The sequence below is a fragment of the Mytilus trossulus genome, chromosome 4, assembly GCF_036588685.1.
Source record: "Mytilus trossulus isolate FHL-02 chromosome 4, PNRI_Mtr1.1.1.hap1, whole genome shotgun sequence".
NCBI classification, from domain to species: domain Eukaryota; kingdom Metazoa; phylum Mollusca; class Bivalvia; order Mytilida; family Mytilidae; genus Mytilus; species Mytilus trossulus.
Genome location: NC_086376.1, coordinates 27,860,442 through 27,872,634, shown reverse-complemented (window position 1 = coordinate 27,872,634; position 12,193 = coordinate 27,860,442). Strand labels below are relative to the sequence as shown.

Sequence of the window (12,193 nt, the reverse complement as noted above, 5' to 3'; positions counted from 1 at the left end):
ACGACATGCACATGTAAATGTACTGTAACATTCCCAAGTTGTGTCTCTGTGAGATGGAAAACAGAGAGCATTATAACTGGGAACCAGTATGTAAACAAATTCAATTTTCTATGAATATTCAAGATCTTCCCAAAAGAGGAGTGTTTTGAGAAATCGCTGTATTTACAAAGTGCAACTTGAAGTCTGATTCCCAATATGCTTACATTTTGTACAAGTGTAAATGTGTTTGTTCATGACAGTTTGAATGCCTGCAGTGTTAAATAACATTATGTTGATGCAAGCGGTTTGTTCAAACAAAAAAGGACATGCTGATAAACAAGAATGTTTTTCACTAGACACCTATTTCAGTGATTTTTTAAGAAAGAAAGAAAGACAAATGATCCCATCAGGAACATTTTAAGTCGTAGCTAGAAAAAAGTCAGCACACTAGTAATCAACTTTTCACTGTATATAAAAGAAGTTAAGGTCAGTGAGTCTATGGTCCTAGACTTAACTTTTGGTAGCCCTTTTTGTGCTCAAATAAAAATGAACAAGCGAATATAAAGTGTCATGAATAAACAAATGTACATTATAACTGTGCACTAAAAAGAGGCAAGATTCAAGAATATTTCTTTAATTAGCCTGCCCTTTGTAGGATCTTCCATAACTTTTTAGAGATTAAAATTACTCAAATGTACATGTATTCTATAATCTTCTTCAGATATAGATGAAACGTGATATAAATGAGTTGAGATGATAGAAGTATCAGCCTGTTTGCCAAGAGGGTCTGTATACCTAGCTGGTGAAACTGTCAAAAGTCAGATTACTTTCAGTAACACCTCACAAAATCCAAGGTTTGTAGTTTATATATATACACTTTATTGCTGTTTAGTCCATTCCGGGAAAAACAGTCATTTATACAACTTCCTGTTTAGGTCACCGGCCGAAAAATGGAGGTGATCAGTAGTGAGCTCAGGGAGAAAAAAATTTAGAAAGTGATTAACAAAAAACTTTGATATACAATGTAGTATGATCAATTTTTTTTCGAAATTAAAATTGAAGTAAAAAAATATTTTGTTTGAAGTATTTACGGTAGTTTAAACAGGTCTCAATAAAAAGTATCATGCATGGTGAATTGTTTAAACAGGGTCCCAGATAGCTTCAACTGGATGAAAAAGTTGTGTAATTTTAGAACTTATCAGGAATGGAATAAATAGCGATTAGGTGTATTATATATGTTCTCTTCTAGATGATTTATATGTTTTACGTGTTTTAGTTTGTAACCTGGATATGATTCTTTCAATAGATTTATGAATTTCCAACACCAGTATACCACTGTTGCCTTTAATTACATGTACATTAGATTATTAATTACAATATTTTTAGTTGTTAGTTTACCTTCAATACTTTTTTTATAAATACATGCACCAAATCTAATTATTAATTATAACTATATATATTTTCATTGTTGAATGTATTCAGCCATATTGATATACATTTAAAAACAAGTTTGATAACCATTACAATGGTCTACTGATGTTGGAAGGGATATTTTAAATTCATAACCCGTAATATGATAGTGCCGTGACACTCTTAACTATTGCAAATACATGTATATCATTACCATGATTACAAGCTGTGTACATGTGTATTGGTATCTAAGTTCATTCCCCTCAATACTTTACAAGGGGAGATAATTATTGTCTCTTGTTGATCTAATTTTTTTTTACTTTATTGTGAAAAATGCGACTGGGTGAGTATCACAATAAAAACTTGCATTTTGAAAACTGATACATAGATCTTTATGCAGATTTTAATGTAATGGCAATTATTAAACTTTCAAGTTTATCAATTTGTGAATAAAACAAATAATTTCCAGAAACACTGTTTGCACATAAGTAGAATTACATTTTTATAGATTTTGTTGAATACCCTTGTACAATGCATGCACAACAATCAAACAATATTTTGTGTTTATTTATAGTGATACAGATAGTCTAGCCTGGTCTAGTGTACAGATATGTGTTTATTTATAGTGATACAGATAGTCTAGCCTGGTCTAGTGTACAGATATGTGTTTATTTATAGTGATACAGATAGTCTAGCCTGGTCTAGTGTACAGATATGTGTTTATTTATAGTGATACAGATAGTTTAGCCTGGTCTAGTGTACAGATATGTGTTTATTTATAGTGATACTGATAGTCTAGCCTGGTCTAGTGTACAGATATGTGTTTATTTATAGTGATACAGATAGTCTAGCCTGGTCTAGTGTACAGATATGTGTTTATTTATAGTGATACAGATAGTCTAGCCTGGTCTAGTGTACAGATATGTGTTTATTTATAGTGATACTGATAGTCTAGCCTGGTCTAGTGTACAAATATGTGTTTATTTATAGTGATACAGATAGTCTAGCCTGGTCTAGTGTACAGATATATGTTTATTTATAGTGATACAGATGGGGCAATATGCGCAATTGTTATTCCATAGGCCGTAATGGTAACGTTTTCTTCTGTTGCTCAGCCCATATCGTAAACTTGTATATGTATGATGGCTTGTTTCGAAGCTGAGACATTTTTACATATGTGGTTAAATTTTCGGGGTACGAAGTGTGATTCATTTTTCCGTAATTTAGCAAACCCCGAGTATCCTTTTGCGATGTCGCTCCTCATGGTAAAAAATCCCAATTTCAACACAATAAGTTCTTTGAAATTTTAATACTTTGAACACATTTCATAGCTCCATGGTTTTTACACATTTATTCTGTGTTCCCTTATTTTCTAAATTAACACTAATGGTTCAGCTCAGTTATTTGTTTATCATAGAAATGTGTCAAATATCACTACACAGAGATTTTTTGTTTACACATGACTTTTGTGTTCCTCATTTCAAGGCTCATTAGGGGTATTGTCCCATATTGAAATCCATAGTTCTGATTTTTCCAAATATTTTTAGGTGATCTTCATCGGTATGACATTCTGAATAAATCTGTGTATTTTTGTCCATTTCTGAAAAAAAATAAAGTCATTTCAGCACTATATGGCAATGACACTTTTATCGCTATATTCATTTATTTTTAATACAACGTGCATGTATAATTAATTTCTTCCAGTATACCTTTACTAGTCAAAACAAGGACAAAACTTCTGATGATAACCTTAAATAACAATACACAGACCCTATTAAAGCATTCTATAACATTTTCTTGTGTTTAAAGTGCATTTTGACAGAGAAATTATGCAAAAATGTAGATTTCATAAAAAAAAACCAGCAAAATAACTATTCTTACTAGTGGACATCTGGTATATAATACTGTGGAAACCCCTCAAAACTACTGGGAAAGTCATTCTTATCATGTAATTAGAGTGCAATGAAGTGCAAATTTTCAAAACTTGTCCATTCACATAATTCTATTTGAGAAAAAAAGGCTTTTTACATGTATTTCAGTGAAAACCCTTTATCAGTGAGAAATCCACATGAGGTATTAAAGGAAACATTGTGACATCACACGTATTATGGCGTCATTAAATAATGACAGATCAAAATAGTGCTAAATAGAGTTTGCAGTGTTACATGAGAATCAGTTGACGCAAGATTTAACTCGAAATGTTGAGTCGAAAAGACCAGTAACCAAGCCTTTTCATTTAATAGCAAGACCATAGCAACAGTTTTCATATAAGCATATTTTTAACATACCGACTGTAATTTCATTTGCACAAATACCATAAATAAATAATTTAGAGCTTACCTAATAAATCAAAATGCTTACCAGTTATTCAGGACTTTTTAAAACCTTTAGTTTGTCATCTCATATTTAAAAGTAATGATATGTCTGGAACTGAAATAAGACAAAAAAAATTAACTCAAACTGTGTTATCATTTAATTTAAATACATAAGTATTATTGAGAGAGAAAAATCTAATTCTTGAAAATTTTATCACAAAGAAAGAAAAATGCTTCTCCCTTGTGGTTTAGCCACCTTCATTTAAACTGTTTATATTAGAAGCAATGAGTAGTAGCTAACTAGCTTAATACATGTAGTTGAATAGCAATATTGTGTTCAAGAAGGTTTGACCCTCCCCCTTTTTCACTGAGAAATGACAATATCTTGTGTTTTGCTCGTGTGCATTAACAATAGTAATTCGTGATTTTCTTAATACTTGTACATGTTTTTTTTCTGTTTATTTGCATATGATATCTACTGACCAGGGTCAAATCATTGGATAAAAGCACATGTATGATGTATCTCACTTTACTCGTGTGAAGTGTGTTATCTCCCTTGATTATAAGCTATTCCTGTAGACCAGAGTGATAATTGTATAACAAAGACTATATTGTGTCATGTTTACTTACAATTTATTTATATTACATGTAAGTTTTTTCTTGCCTTTTTCAATTGAATAAACAATTCATTTCGGATCTCTCGGGGGTAAACAAAGTCATGACTGTGCCTAAAAAAAGTGTTCAGCCCCGTGCCAGTAATGCATTTAAAAGTGAAAATTTTATTGAATTTTTGCTGTTCTTTATCAATAATATTTATCTGAAATCATTTATGATAACTAGGTATAAATAAAAAACTACTAACCATCATTTTAACAATTTTCTGTGGTGTACAAGGTGAAATTAGCTTAAGACATCTCTGGATCCTTCCTCACAAGATGGGGCAATATGCGCAATTGTTATTCCATAGGCCGTAATGGTAACGTTTTCTTCTGTTGCTCAGCCCATATCGTAAACTTGTATATGTATGATGGCTTGTTTCGAAGCTGAGACATTTTTACATATGTGGTTAAATTTTCGGGGTACGAAGTGTGATTCATTTTTCCGTAATTTAGCAAACCCCGAGTATCCTTTTGCGATGTCGCTCCTCATGGTAAAAAATCCCAATTTCAACACAATAAGTTCTTTGAAATTTTAATACTTTGAACACATTTCATAGCTCCATGGTTTTTACACATTTATTCTGTGTTCCCTTATTTTCTAAATTAACACTAATGGTTCAGCTCAGTTATTTGTTTATCATAGAAATGTGTCAAATATCACTACACAGAGATTTTTTGTTTACACATGACTTTTGTGTTCCTCATTTCAAGGCTCATTAGGGGTATTGTCCCATATTGAAATCCATAGTTCTGATTTTTCCAAATATTTTTAGGTGATCTTCATCGGTATGACATTCTGAATAAATCTGTGTATTTTTGTCCATTTCTGAAAAAAAATAAAGTCATTTCAGCACTATATGGCAATGACACTTTTATCGCTATATTCATTTATTTTTAATACAACGTGCATGTATAATTAATTTCTTCCAGTATACCTTTACTAGTCAAAACAAGGACAAAACTTCTGATGATAACCTTAAATAACAATACACAGACCCTATTAAAGCATTCTATAACATTTTCTTGTGTTTAAAGTGCATTTTGACAGAGAAATTATGCAAAAATGTAGATTTCATAAAAAAAAACCAGCAAAATAACTATTCTTACTAGTGGACATCTGGTATATAATACTGTGGAAACCCCTCAAAACTACTGGGAAAGTCATTCTTATCATGTAATTAGAGTGCAATGAAGTGCAAATTTTCAAAACTTGTCCATTCACATAATTCTATTTGAGAAAAAAAGGCTTTTTACATGTATTTCAGTGAAAACCCTTTATCAGTGAGAAATCCACATGAGGTATTAAAGGAAACATTGTGACATCACACGTATTATGGCGTCATTAAATAATGACAGATCAAAATAGTGCTAAATAGAGTTTGCAGTGTTACATGAGAATCAGTTGACGCAAGATTTAACTCGAAATGTTGAGTCGAAAAGACCAGTAACCAAGCCTTTTCATTTAATAGCAAGACCATAGCAACAGTTTTCATATAAGCATATTTTTAACATACCGACTGTAATTTCATTTGCACAAATACCATAAATAAATAATTTAGAGCTTACCTAATAAATCAAAATGCTTACCAGTTATTCAGGACTTTTTAAAACCTTTAGTTTGTCATCTCATATTTAAAAGTAATGATATGTCTGGAACTGAAATAAGACAAAAAAAATTAACTCAAACTGTGTTATCATTTAATTTAAATACATAAGTATTATTGAGAGAGAAAAATCTAATTCTTGAAAATTTTATCACAAAGAAAGAAAAATGCTTCTCCCTTGTGGTTTAGCCACCTTCATTTAAACTGTTTATATTAGAAGCAATGAGTAGTAGCTAACTAGCTTAATACATGTAGTTGAATAGCAATATTGTGTTCAAGAAGGTTTGACCCTCCCCCTTTTTCACTGAGAAATGACAATATCTTGTGTTTTGCTCGTGTGCATTAACAATAGTAATTCGTGATTTTCTTAATACTTGTACATGTTTTTTTTCTGTTTATTTGCATATGATATCTACTGACCAGGGTCAAATCATTGGATAAAAGCACATGTATGATGTATCTCACTTTACTCGTGTGAAGTGTGTTATCTCCCTTGATTATAAGCTATTCCTGTAGACCAGAGTGATAATTGTATAACAAAGACTATATTGTGTCATGTTTACTTACAATTTATTTATATTACATGTAAGTTTTTTCTTGCCTTTTTCAATTGAATAAACAATTCATTTCGGATCTCTCGGGGGTAAACAAAGTCATGACTGTGCCTAAAAAAAGTGTTCAGCCCCGTGCCAGTAATGCATTTAAAAGTGAAAATTTTATTGAATTTTTGCTGTTCTTTATCAATAATATTTATCTGAAATCATTTATGATAACTAGGTATAAATAAAAAACTACTAACCATCATTTTAACAATTTTCTGTGGTGTACAAGGTGAAATTAGCTTAAGACATCTCTGGATCCTTCCTCACAAGATGGGGCAATATGCGCAATTGTTATTCCATAGGCCGTAATGGTAACGTTTTCTTCTGTTGCTCAGCCCATATCGTAAACTTGTATATGTATGATGGCTTGTTTCGAAGCTGAGACATTTTTACATATGTGGTTAAATTTTCGGGGTACGAAGTGTGATTCATTTTTCCGTAATTTAGCAAACCCCGAGTATCCTTTTGCGATGTCGCTCCTCATGGTAAAAAATCCCAATTTCAACACAATAAGTTCTTTGAAATTTTAATACTTTGAACACATTTCATAGCTCCATGGTTTTTACACATTTATTCTGTGTTCCCTTATTTTCTAAATTAACACTAATGGTTCAGCTCAGTTATTTGTTTATCATAGAAATGTGTCAAATATCACTACACAGAGATTTTTTGTTTACACATGACTTTTGTGTTCCTCATTTCAAGGCTCATTAGGGGTATTGTCCCATATTGAAATCCATAGTTCTGATTTTTCCAAATATTTTTAGGTGATCTTCATCGGTATGACATTCTGAATAAATCTGTGTATTTTTGTCCATTTCTGAAAAAAAATAAAGTCATTTCAGCACTATATGGCAATGACACTTTTATCGCTATATTCATTTATTTTTAATACAACGTGCATGTATAATTAATTTCTTCCAGTATACCTTTACTAGTCAAAACAAGGACAAAACTTCTGATGATAACCTTAAATAACAATACACAGACCCTATTAAAGCATTCTATAACATTTTCTTGTGTTTAAAGTGCATTTTGACAGAGAAATTATGCAAAAATGTAGATTTCATAAAAAAAAACCAGCAAAATAACTATTCTTACTAGTGGACATCTGGTATATAATACTGTGGAAACCCCTCAAAACTACTGGGAAAGTCATTCTTATCATGTAATTAGAGTGCAATGAAGTGCAAATTTTCAAAACTTGTCCATTCACATAATTCTATTTGAGAAAAAAAGGCTTTTTACATGTATTTCAGTGAAAACCCTTTATCAGTGAGAAATCCACATGAGGTATTAAAGGAAACATTGTGACATCACACGTATTATGGCGTCATTAAATAATGACAGATCAAAATAGTGCTAAATAGAGTTTGCAGTGTTACATGAGAATCAGTTGACGCAAGATTTAACTCGAAATGTTGAGTCGAAAAGACCAGTAACCAAGCCTTTTCATTTAATAGCAAGACCATAGCAACAGTTTTCATATAAGCATATTTTTAACATACCGACTGTAATTTCATTTGCACAAATACCATAAATAAATAATTTAGAGCTTACCTAATAAATCAAAATGCTTACCAGTTATTCAGGACTTTTTAAAACCTTTAGTTTGTCATCTCATATTTAAAAGTAATGATATGTCTGGAACTGAAATAAGACAAAAAAAATTAACTCAAACTGTGTTATCATTTAATTTAAATACATAAGTATTATTGAGAGAGAAAAATCTAATTCTTGAAAATTTTATCACAAAGAAAGAAAAATGCTTCTCCCTTGTGGTTTAGCCACCTTCATTTAAACTGTTTATATTAGAAGCAATGAGTAGTAGCTAACTAGCTTAATACATGTAGTTGAATAGCAATATTGTGTTCAAGAAGGTTTGACCCTCCCCCTTTTTCACTGAGAAATGACAATATCTTGTGTTTTGCTCGTGTGCATTAACAATAGTAATTCGTGATTTTCTTAATACTTGTACATGTTTTTTTTCTGTTTATTTGCATATGATATCTACTGACCAGGGTCAAATCATTGGATAAAAGCACATGTATGATGTATCTCACTTTACTCGTGTGAAGTGTGTTATCTCCCTTGATTATAAGCTATTCCTGTAGACCAGAGTGATAATTGTATAACAAAGACTATATTGTGTCATGTTTACTTACAATTTATTTATATTACATGTAAGTTTTTTCTTGCCTTTTTCAATTGAATAAACAATTCATTTCGGATCTCTCGGGGGTAAACAAAGTCATGACTGTGCCTAAAAAAAGTGTTCAGCCCCGTGCCAGTAATGCATTTAAAAGTGAAAATTTTATTGAATTTTTGCTGTTCTTTATCAATAATATTTATCTGAAATCATTTATGATAACTAGGTATAAATAAAAAACTACTAACCATCATTTTAACAATTTTCTGTGGTGTACAAGGTGAAATTAGCTTAAGACATCTCTGGATCCTTCCTCACAAGATGGGGCAATATGCGCAATTGTTATTCCATAGGCCGTAATGGTAACGTTTTCTTCTGTTGCTCAGCCCATATCGTAAACTTGTATATGTATGATGGCTTGTTTCGAAGCTGAGACATTTTTACATATGTGGTTAAATTTTCGGGGTACGAAGTGTGATTCATTTTTCCGTAATTTAGCAAACCCCGAGTATCCTTTTGCGATGTCGCTCCTCATGGTAAAAAATCCCAATTTCAACACAATAAGTTCTTTGAAATTTTAATACTTTGAACACATTTCATAGCTCCATGGTTTTTACACATTTATTCTGTGTTCCCTTATTTTCTAAATTAACACTAATGGTTCAGCTCAGTTATTTGTTTATCATAGAAATGTGTCAAATATCACTACACAGAGATTTTTTGTTTACACATGACTTTTGTGTTCCTCATTTCAAGGCTCATTAGGGGTATTGTCCCATATTGAAATCCATAGTTCTGATTTTTCCAAATATTTTTAGGTGATCTTCATCGGTATGACATTCTGAATAAATCTGTGTATTTTTGTCCATTTCTGAAAAAAAATAAAGTCATTTCAGCACTATATGGCAATGACACTTTTATCGCTATATTCATTTATTTTTAATACAACGTGCATGTATAATTAATTTCTTCCAGTATACCTTTACTAGTCAAAACAAGGACAAAACTTCTGATGATAACCTTAAATAACAATACACAGACCCTATTAAAGCATTCTATAACATTTTCTTGTGTTTAAAGTGCATTTTGACAGAGAAATTATGCAAAAATGTAGATTTCATAAAAAAAAACCAGCAAAATAACTATTCTTACTAGTGGACATCTGGTATATAATACTGTGGAAACCCCTCAAAACTACTGGGAAAGTCATTCTTATCATGTAATTAGAGTGCAATGAAGTGCAAATTTTCAAAACTTGTCCATTCACATAATTCTATTTGAGAAAAAAAGGCTTTTTACATGTATTTCAGTGAAAACCCTTTATCAGTGAGAAATCCACATGAGGTATTAAAGGAAACATTGTGACATCACACGTATTATGGCGTCATTAAATAATGACAGATCAAAATAGTGCTAAATAGAGTTTGCAGTGTTACATGAGAATCAGTTGACGCAAGATTTAACTCGAAATGTTGAGTCGAAAAGACCAGTAACCAAGCCTTTTCATTTAATAGCAAGACCATAGCAACAGTTTTCATATAAGCATATTTTTAACATACCGACTGTAATTTCATTTGCACAAATACCATAAATAAATAATTTAGAGCTTACCTAATAAATCAAAATGCTTACCAGTTATTCAGGACTTTTTAAAACCTTTAGTTTGTCATCTCATATTTAAAAGTAATGATATGTCTGGAACTGAAATAAGACAAAAAAAATTAACTCAAACTGTGTTATCATTTAATTTAAATACATAAGTATTATTGAGAGAGAAAAATCTAATTCTTGAAAATTTTATCACAAAGAAAGAAAAATGCTTCTCCCTTGTGGTTTAGCCACCTTCATTTAAACTGTTTATATTAGAAGCAATGAGTAGTAGCTAACTAGCTTAATACATGTAGTTGAATAGCAATATTGTGTTCAAGAAGGTTTGACCCTCCCCCTTTTTCACTGAGAAATGACAATATCTTGTGTTTTGCTCGTGTGCATTAACAATAGTAATTCGTGATTTTCTTAATACTTGTACATGTTTTTTTTCTGTTTATTTGCATATGATATCTACTGACCAGGGTCAAATCATTGGATAAAAGCACATGTATGATGTATCTCACTTTACTCGTGTGAAGTGTGTTATCTCCCTTGATTATAAGCTATTCCTGTAGACCAGAGTGATAATTGTATAACAAAGACTATATTGTGTCATGTTTACTTACAATTTATTTATATTACATGTAAGTTTTTTCTTGCCTTTTTCAATTGAATAAACAATTCATTTCGGATCTCTCGGGGGTAAACAAAGTCATGACTGTGCCTAAAAAAAGTGTTCAGCCCCGTGCCAGTAATGCATTTAAAAGTGAAAATTTTATTGAATTTTTGCTGTTCTTTATCAATAATATTTATCTGAAATCATTTATGATAACTAGGTATAAATAAAAAACTACTAACCATCATTTTAACAATTTTCTGTGGTGTACAAGGTGAAATTAGCTTAAGACATCTCTGGATCCTTCCTCACAAGATGGGGCAATATGCGCAATTGTTATTCCATAGGCCGTAATGGTAACGTTTTCTTCTGTTGCTCAGCCCATATCGTAAACTTGTATATGTATGATGGCTTGTTTCGAAGCTGAGACATTTTTACATATGTGGTTAAATTTTCGGGGTACGAAGTGTGATTCATTTTTCCGTAATTTAGCAAACCCCGAGTATCCTTTTGCGATGTCGCTCCTCATGGTAAAAAATCCCAATTTCAACACAATAAGTTCTTTGAAATTTTAATACTTTGAACACATTTCATAGCTCCATGGTTTTTACACATTTATTCTGTGTTCCCTTATTTTCTAAATTAACACTAATGGTTCAGCTCAGTTATTTGTTTATCATAGAAATGTGTCAAATATCACTACACAGAGATTTTTTGTTTACACATGACTTTTGTGTTCCTCATTTCAAGGCTCATTAGGGGTATTGTCCCAGATAGTCTAGCCTGGTCTAGTGTACAGATATGTGTTTATTTATAGTGATACAGATAGTCTAGCCTGGTCTAGTGTACAGATATGTGTTTATTTATAGTGATACAGATAGTTTAGCCTGGTCTAGTGTACAGATATGTGTTTATTTATAGTGATACTGATAGTCTAGCCTGGTCTAGTGTACAGATATGTGTTTATTTATAGTGATACAGATAGTCTAGCCTGGTCTAGTGTACAGATATGTGTTTATTTATAGTGATACAGATAGTCTAGCCTGGTCTAGTGTACAGATATGTGTTTATTTATAGTGATACAGATAGTCTAGCCTGGTCTAGTGTACAGATATTATGTGTTTATTTATAGTGATACAGGTAGTCTAGCCTGGTCTAGTGTACAGATATGTGTTTATTTATAGTGATACAGATAGTCTAGCGTGGTCTAGTGTACAGATATATGTTTATTTATAGTGATACAGATAGTCTAGCCTGGTCTAGTGTACA

The 12,193-nt window shown here is 31.5% G+C and overlaps 1 protein-coding gene and 1 long non-coding RNA gene across 6 annotated transcripts in view; one reads left to right on the top strand and one right to left on the bottom strand.

The window, feature by feature from the left end:
- LOC134715010 (RAB6A-GEF complex partner protein 2-like) overlaps positions 1 to 12,193 on the top strand; it is a 32,867-nt gene that overhangs the window by 1,604 nt on the left and 19,070 nt on the right. For all 4 annotated transcript variants that reach the window (XM_063576836.1, XM_063576838.1, XM_063576835.1 and 1 more), the window contains exon 2: positions 701 to 833. In XM_063576836.1, coding sequence (XP_063432906.1) covers positions 733 to 833 — 101 coding nt within the window. In that variant the 5' untranslated portion in view covers positions 701 to 732. The remainder of the gene's footprint in view (positions 1 to 700; positions 834 to 12,193) is intronic.
- LOC134715012 (uncharacterized) lies at positions 2,684 to 11,668 on the bottom strand. Of its 2 annotated transcripts, none has more exons than XR_010106604.1 (9): positions 11,167 to 11,668; positions 10,351 to 10,419; positions 8,967 to 9,589; positions 8,151 to 8,219; positions 6,767 to 7,389; positions 5,951 to 6,019; positions 4,567 to 5,189; positions 3,751 to 3,819; positions 2,684 to 2,989 (listed from the first exon to the last, which is right to left on the bottom strand). It is a non-coding gene; the product is annotated as an uncharacterized LOC134715012 (long non-coding RNA). The 2 variants fall into 2 exon arrangements; XR_010106605.1 differs by lacking the exon at positions 11,167 to 11,668 and adding an exon at positions 10,935 to 11,146.